General features: G+C 38.4%; 1 protein-coding gene across 1 annotated transcript in view; it reads left to right on the top strand.

Moving 5' to 3' along the window:
* Nucleotides 1–8,807, top strand: part of dscamb (Down syndrome cell adhesion molecule b) — a gene marked incomplete at its 5' end in the record, with an annotated part of 95,545 nt that overhangs the window by 65,606 nt on the left and 21,132 nt on the right. The window contains 4 exons of the mRNA XM_079481533.1: nucleotides 254–526; nucleotides 2,888–3,166; nucleotides 3,244–3,363; nucleotides 6,187–6,366. Of these exons, the coding sequence (XP_079337659.1) occupies nucleotides 254–526; nucleotides 2,888–3,166; nucleotides 3,244–3,363; nucleotides 6,187–6,366 (852 nt within the window). The remainder of the gene's footprint in view (nucleotides 1–253; nucleotides 527–2,887; nucleotides 3,167–3,243; nucleotides 3,364–6,186; nucleotides 6,367–8,807) is intronic.

Raw genomic sequence — 8,807 nt, 5'->3', positions numbered from 1 at the left:
GGCACGTTTGATAGGTTTCCAATGAATGATGACAGAACCGCTCCTGTTCTTCTCGCTGATGTAGTCCTTTCAGTGGAAAAGTGTAGCAATATCTTGCCATCTACGAAACAATGGTGTTTTTTGTGCTTTCAGGGTTGTAAATGTTTTGCGATAGAGTTGCTAAGTATAAAGTTTGTAAAAGTACTTAGGACACATCACCTCATAGGCTTGACTTGGGATGGTTCTGTATATTGACCTCTATTTCTCATTACAGGTCCTGCCAGTATTCGACCAATGAAAAATGTCACTGCCATTGCTGGGAGAGACACGTACATTCACTGTCGTGTCATCGGTTACCCTTACTACTCTATTAAGTGGTATAAAGATTCCAATCTGCTCCCGTTTAACCATCGCCAACGTGCCTTTGAGAATAACGGCACACTGAAGCTATCAAATGTACAGAACTCTGACGAAGGAGAGTACACGTGCTATGTGCTGGTGGATCCACATAAACAAATTCACAGGAGTGTCCATGTGACAGTGAAAGGTATGTGACCGCTTTGTACCAAAATAAAAGTCTGTCGTTTTCAGACTTCCACAATAATACACTAGTGACAATTTATTTTGCTCTTAGGGATCCTGTTTTGTTTTTGGTTTAAAAATGATTCAAAATTTAGTTTATATTAGGCCTGGCACAATTTTTTATTTTCATTACACGGTTATTGTGGCCAGAAGAATTGATAAGATATTGCGCTCAATAAATGAGTCAGAGGCTCTGATCGGATTGCTATCCGAGGATAAAGCGATTTTAGACTCATTATTTATACGTAAAACATTATGTACACTTGCGTAGCCAGTTTCACATGCATAAAACCTAATTCACGCGAACAACAAGTATATACTGTAATTATATTCACAAAACACAATTCAAGCGCGTTAAAAAAATTATATTCTCATAAAATATGTTTCACAAATGCTAAATACAATTGAACTGTGCATAAATATTTCTAAAGTTTAAAATTTCCAAGTTCCAAGTTCCAAGTACATTCCTGTTAATATCAATCAAACTGCAGTTGGTTTGTTTTGATTTAAGCCATAATAACTAAGAAAATACATCAAGCTGATACGCTTAAACGTAATAATGATAACATAATAAAAAACATGATTTTGGAGTTCTCATTTTGGAAATAAACTCTTCATATACCTTGTGCATGTGAATTAGGTTGTATACATGTGAAACGGGCTACGCAAGTGTACATCGTGTTTAACGCGTGAACAGTTAATGAGACTAATATCGCTCCATATCCGATTGGTTAAAACTATTCCATTAACACTTGGCCACATCTAGGACAAACTGATGTAAAAACCGATCCTCTATTCCCGCGCAAAATGGTAATTAATTATTCCTTATTTCCACTGAACTTAAAGAGCTGGGACTTTTATTTTGCTTTATTTGGTTTTACGGAGGCAGTCGCGTCTATAAAAAGGTCTGGAAAATGCGTATCGGATGCTTTCTCCTTCATTCCAGAGCGCTCGGGATCTTGCGCTCTTGTGACGTCTGTCGTGCCACGAGCCATATTCTCCAGGGGATTTCAGACGAGATTTCAGCAAAAGTAAATGGACCTCCAGCTCCGAAACATCTGTATAAATGTTTGGAATGTGTCTCAGACCACCACCTGAAGTGGTTTGAGTGATCCAGATTTAAGTCCGAGTGCATTTACACCTGGTCTTTAATGATCCTATAACCATCCCATCAGAGAAAATGCATGAAGTGACCAGGTGTAAAAAGTCTCAATATGTGTCAATCAGATACTGGCACGGAATGATTTACGTGTAATATTAACACTAATTTAATAATCATAATAATAATATCAGTATACAGTGCAACACCACAATGGATATGAATGAATAAATAAAAGTGTACGGGTCATGCAACTTCATCATTTCTTTTAATGAAAAAAAATGTTTGTTGTTGTCCTGCGGTGTGGAAAATGCATAAAAAAAGTGAAAACATTTAGTGTAGTCAGTTCATATAAGGTCCATAATAAAAATTTCAGTTTTATACACAGCAGGACATCACCCAATTAAAGGCACTATAAAGACGTTAACTCGAATCAATTGCGATCATTTCAAAGTGACAACATAACTTAACAAATGAAAATAAACCTGTAAACTAGAAAGGTATTTTAAGTCCCTGTGTTAAATTGGCAGAATGTCATCCCGTTGTTATGTAATAATCAAGGAAGCTTGTGTTTTTGTGAGTTGAGAGTCATAAAAAGCCGGATGTGATTGAGTTAGCTAATTTGCTTCATTCATGCTTAAAATTCTGAGGCGTGCGAAGAGAATCCCTGGAGTCCATTATCTCCATTTTGTTGTGAATTAAATAAGCGCTGAAGTGCTGCTTTATTTCAGTGTTATTTTAACTCATTGATTCCCAAACTCGACAGGCCGACTAGCACCAGCTTGCGAAGTCCCTGGAGATCGCATTATGCCGAATTTACTAAGAGACGAAATAACCTTTTAATAGTCGACTGCATTTTGTCGTTCTTTCCTCAGTTTCTTCCCTCATTAGTTCACATTACGCGTCGTTTTCTGTTAACTCTGTACATTTGGAGCCCTAATAACATTTTACCTTTGAGAATGGAGCCTTATTATTGCAAATGACACAGAATTGTGCATGTGTGATTACATATGGTCTGTCCGCTGTGCATGACACTAGCCTTACGCCTACTACTGTAGTTGCAATCTCAGTTGAATCAAAAGTCTTATCTACATAGATTATCATCACATTGTAAATCCATTAAATCAAGGGCCGACTATATAACTATTCACAATTACGGTATACACAGAAGAAATGTATTTGTAATGCTGTGACTGTATCTTTTTCTCTCTTCTTTCTGTCCTTTAGTGCCCCCTCTGATCCAACATTCAGATTCTCAGAGCGCATCTATTGGCCAGCGTGTCTTTATCCCTTGTGTGGTCATATCCGGAGATCTGCCCATGTCTATCACCTGGCACAAAGACGGACGGCCAATCAATGCCAGCCTAGGCGTCACCATCGACAACATAGACTTCACGAGCTCATTGCGCATTTCAAACCTGTCCGAAATTCATAACGGTAGTTACACCTGCATTGCCCGAAACGAAGCGGCGGCCGTCGAGCATAGTATCCAGCTCATTGTTAAAGGTTTGAGTTTAAACCTTTGTTTTAAAAGATGATTTGGTATTTACATGTTTTTAATAGTAACGTCCTTTACCTTCCAGTACCACCCCATTTTGAAGTGCAGCCAAGAGACCAGGACGGTATATACGGGAAGTCGGTGATTCTGAATTGTTCAGCTAAGGGAAACCCAATCCCCACTATAGTGTGGAACCACTCGAAAGGTACACCAGGGTTTACAAATGCACTATTGAATATTGATATAATATAACAAATAACTTCTGTAGACAAGAGGTCCAAAACAACACGATGAATCTGAAATTTAATTCTAATTCATGTCATTCATGCGGATCTATAACGGTGTAATGTCTTTTGAATCAACATACTAGGAAGGTAGAACACCACTTTTTGGCGTTCAGTATTTTGTCATGTGATTTAAAAAGACAACCAACGTCATGTAATTTTGGATGCCATATTTGATGTAGACTTAGGCTTTGTTGGTAAGGCAGTTTAGGGAAAATGTGAATGTGCTGTATGTTTTCATCAAGGTCAAAGAAGTTGGATTACTGGTTTAGAATGCAAACAGGTGACTTGCCCTTGGTTCTTTCTGAAGCATTTGAAGCCCTTGTTATGTGTTGCAGATGAAAGCTCGCAAATGAAAATCCACACACACAACAAAAGTTCAGCAGGACTTGGATCAAAGAGACGAGAGTTAGCAATTCTGGGAAAAGGAGTGCTCGGCTCTAATCCCTTTTTAGATCGAGGGTAGCACCTTTTCTCAGATGAGATGATTTTTACAAAGTGAATTAAAGCTAAAGTGTCTCTTTAGTATATGTTAATATGTAGAAGCAACTACAGTAAAAGGCTTTCGTAGGCTGGCATTGTTGGCGTTAGACCGCATTAAGGCTTGTCTACACCGGGACGATAATTGCACACGTTCATCGACAATAATTTGATTTATCGGCAGTTTTTAGTGTAATTTACGTTGGAGATTTATGTTTTATTTATTTTACATGCAGACAGAGCCAGCCCTTCCTAAACGTGAAGGACGCATGTTGCGTAGGGCCTCTGCACCACCAGGGGGCCCCCTTGAGTACCGAATCAAAAACACAACAATGTAAACAAGACATTTTGGAAATTCCATTCACTCGTACATCATGCAGTGCATCTATTGTATGAACCCATTCTCATCAATTGCGTATGAATAACACACACTGTTGCAATATCCTGCAAAACGTACGCCAAATTTAATTTGTGCCTATTTTTGTGTGCAAATGACACGTATTTCAGTGTTTCCTCTTCACGTACGTTTCTAGCAGAATAGGTTTTAACTGCTAGATTACAGTATGTGCAGTTTCACAAATGTGTTTCAGAGACTGTTTTGTGTAGTACTGGGGCCCCCAGGGTGCTGTTTTGTCTCCTGTTTAGTTTGCACCTGAAACTCTGATACTTGTTTTCTTCAGAAATATTGGGATGATTCAGCTGTCGTGGGATGCACCAGGGAAGGAAATGAGGAGTAATATTGGAGTACAATTAAGGACTTTGTGGAATGATGCCACAATTGTCATTGATTTTAGGAAGAGGAGGCCCAGACTAAATACAGTCTCCATTTTGGAAACAGATGTGGACACGGTTTTCGACGAAAAGTACCCAGGGGTACAGTAAATTGGACTGGTCCAGCCACATGGCAGCTGTCAACAAAAAAGGTCAAAGTAGGCTGTGCTTTTTGAGAAGGTTACGACCTTTTAATATTTGTCCACCTCTACCGTGCACCTTTTACAAGATTGTTGCGGCCGGTGTTCTCTTTTATGGTGTGATGTGTTGGAAGCACGTACATCTGATAGGATGAGACTGAACAAACTGATTAAAAAGGCAAGCTGCATCATTGGCCTCCCACAGGACTGGGTCGACAAGTTTGCGTAAGAAAGAATGTTGAGACGCATAAAAGCTATTATGGACAATAACTTGCATCCATTACATGCTTTAGAGGTGTTTACGCAACTTTAGTGGTAGAGTGATCCCGTTAATATGTAGGACTGAACGGCATCGTAAATCATTCTTGCCTGTTGCTGTAAGGCTATTTAATGCACAATAATTGTACAATTTATTTATTGCATTTTTTGTATTTTTATATATTAGGTATTTTATGTGCTGAGAGATGGTTTCTGTGTTAAGAACTAATGTGACTGATGTAACTATTTCAATTTCCTGCAAAGGATCAATAAAGTATATATAAAATATTAAAAATGGCTGCTGTCCACCGAGGTGCACGCAAACATTGGCGTGTCATATGCACGCACAATTGAAGTTTGGCGTACATATTACACGATATTGCAACAGTGTGTTGTTTATACGCCGATCAATGGGTAGGTTGTCTTAACTTTCTGTGTGGAAAAGTTGAATTAGGTTTGTTAAACAAACGTTATTTGACTGTGTGCTGTTGTGGGACAATTTATTAAGTTGGTTCAACAAGACATTATTTGTTTAAAGGAACTGATTTTATTCTTGGTATAGATCTAAACATGTTGTGTGAAAAGGGTTTTGAATTAAGTGTAAATGTTTTTTTTTAAATGAATAGAAAATATAATTTTCTACTTAGTTATCCTTCATGGGAGTTTTGAAATCAGTATCACCCAAATAATCTGCATGTTGTTATTGAGATGACAATAGATTACTAAAGATTCAACATTTAAGTGTGATTATTACATCCAGAGATTATATAGTAGGAGGTGGTCTTTTTCTTTTATCAAGCAATGAGAATCGGGCTAATTTTTATTCTTACAAACCCTAGCGTCGGCAGATTAGGTTGCCTGCCATGTGTGATTTTACGGTTTATTTCACTTCATTGAATCCCTCAGTATCCTCTAATCCTAATCCAGACATCAGACCTCTCTTTAAATCCAATAGAGAAATCATAGCATGTAAACACAGTGTAATCTGCATTCATACTCATGTTAAGTAATGTAAATGGTTACTCAGACGTTTAAGATAGCAGTAAACATATTGAAGTTGTTATGCTGATCCGTTCTGTCTGTTTCCTCGTGTAGGTGCTGGTGTACCTCAATTCCAGCCCATCGCTTTGAATTCTGGGTCTCGTATCCAGCTCCTGGAGAAGGGCTCACTGCTCATAAAACACGTCCTGGAGGAAGATTCTGGATTTTATTTGTGTAAGGTCAGCAATGACGTGGGAGCCGATATCAGCAAGAGCATGTACCTCACCGTTAAAAGTAAGACCCTGTCAAATGAAATGTGTGTTTAGAAATAAGATTCTGATGATATTTACAGATGCATGCATGGCCCATTCCTGATCTTCCTTCAGTCTGAACCGCTGCGGATGTGGAGTTTGTGTGTGTGTGTAAAAGGGGTTTCTTTGTGTGCCCGAGGGCAGTTTTCTGCCCCGTTGACTGCTGTGTGTACAGTATTGTGTTCCTTGGTGAACTGTTTATTTGTTGAGCAGGCAGAGACCTGCATCCCCTCCATTAAACCCACCACACAGCATTTATGTCCATCAGGAAAAAAGAAAGCAGAAAGCGGTACCATTCATGTTCATATTATGTCACTTCACTTTAACCTGAGCATCAGCACATATCTAGATTCTAGGAAATTAAAGGAATAGCGAGATGGAGAGAAAAGAGAGAGCGAGAGAGGGTTGTCAAGTGACTATGCAAACAGCATCTTTAAACTGGTGCTTTCATTACAAAGTAGTCGTGTAAGTCTTTTGGGGAAATAGAGGGAAACCCTAGAATCAATCTAGGGTGTGTTTTTACCAAAAGCATAGTTAGTCAACTATGGTCGCAAGATCCGACGTTCCAGCATAGTTCAACGATTCAAGTGTTTCCCGAAACAATGGTTCCAACGATGAATCGCAGCATCGCAAAGTCGCGTGGTTGGAACTACAGCTGTGGTTAGAAGCATCGCATTATAACACGTAGACTTACATACATCAAGCTTTAAGCAAACTAAGCAAGCAACATGCAGTGCATTCAATGTCCATCATTCTAAATATACAAATTCAATTTGACATCTTTTAGTTTGTCAAGACAAAAGAAGTGTTTTTTTATGTTGGGTTGCTCTTGGACCCTGGGGAATCCCTGGGCGTAGGTACGTAGGAGGAAACTTATGATTGAGTTCAATATTCCACCACCTATGTGACGTCATCAACTATGTCGTTAAACCAGCGTGTGTTCAAGCGACAGATGTGCCACAAAGTTACTATGTTTTCGGGAAACTGTCGTGAGTTGCTAGTTAGTTTCTCAAACGATGCATCGTACTCTGGTGGTTAACCAGCGAGTTCAATCGTTGAATGACGGATAATAGTGATTATTAGTAACTTTAAACTACCCAGAATTTGAAAGACACTGTGCAAGGTCATAGTGAAAACGTTATCCATATACCTTTCTGAGCAATGAGGTCTTTCACAGTCTTTTATTTTGCAGACAACTGTGTTTACAGTTAGTATTGAAATCATGATACACACACTTGCTCAACAGCACTATTAATACACCTGTCCGATTACAAACCTACAAAGAAATATTATCAGATAGTTTAGTCAATGTACATTATATACAACATTCTGGTTTTACTTTTGTCCCTTACAATCTTAAGTAATTTTTACTGTTAAGCTTCTTTGCATCGATGCAAAACCGAAAGATCATCAAAGTTAGATTGAACCATTCATTTCATTATGATTTCAATCTTTCACGTAGTTCAGTTTGTGAATTCATAGGTATATCTTTAAGTAAATTGATCCTTTTTGTTTCTTTCTGTGAAATACTGCTAATACTTCTATTGGGATCCAAATGGACATGTTGTTTTTATATGCATTTAATTTACAGAAAATTTAATTGGGACAAAATAGCAAAGATGTGATGTTTGCAGATTTGGAGTTCACATTCACGATTAAACACAATACTAATGTTTTTCATGTATTTTAAAATCAGTTCAACATTGAATATGTGATGAAATGAGACAGCTTGCATGCATGGTTGCACGGTTTTAATAATGACTTTTAAAGAAGACTTTTTTCTAGGGCTGTCAAACGATTAATCACAATTAATCGCGTACAAAATAAAAGTTTGTGTTTACATAAGATTTGTCTGTGTACTGTACATAATAGTTTTGTATTTATAAGTGTTTATAATTACAAAATGTATATCCACAGTATACAAGAAATATATGATATAAACATAAAGTTTTATTCTGGAAGCGATTAATCGCGATTAATCGTTTGGCAGCCCTACTTTTTTCCTATTATTTTCCTTTATATCTTTATTATGTGGCCTCTTTTTCCATGTATTGCTTCAGAGACGCTCCCTTGCCTTTAGTATCACACAGCACATTCTCAGACTGTGACCAATTGTGCACGATAAAGGGGGAATTGCTTTAGCATGGCAGCCTGCTGCACTCCACACATGCAAGCATTGCCCCTCCCATCCCAGACAATATACCTCACTCTGTCGTCCTGCACAGCGAAGCCAAGATGAGTGTGTGTGTGTGTCTGTGTCTGTTTGTGAGAGAGAACGGGGTAGATGGACCACTCAGGCGTGGCGAGGTGACGACGTGTCCTAGTTTCCCAGGGTGCCCCCGTACCGGTGATAAAATGAGGGCTGAAATGGATTATGTACACCCAGAGATGCGGCTGAAGCCTCGACATTCACACAGCATAATA

This window comes from Barbatula barbatula (assembly GCF_947034865.1).
Source record: "Barbatula barbatula genome assembly, chromosome: 19".
In the NCBI taxonomy this organism is placed as follows: domain Eukaryota; kingdom Metazoa; phylum Chordata; class Actinopteri; order Cypriniformes; family Nemacheilidae; genus Barbatula; species Barbatula barbatula.
This window is presented reverse-complemented; position numbering and strand designations above follow the sequence as displayed.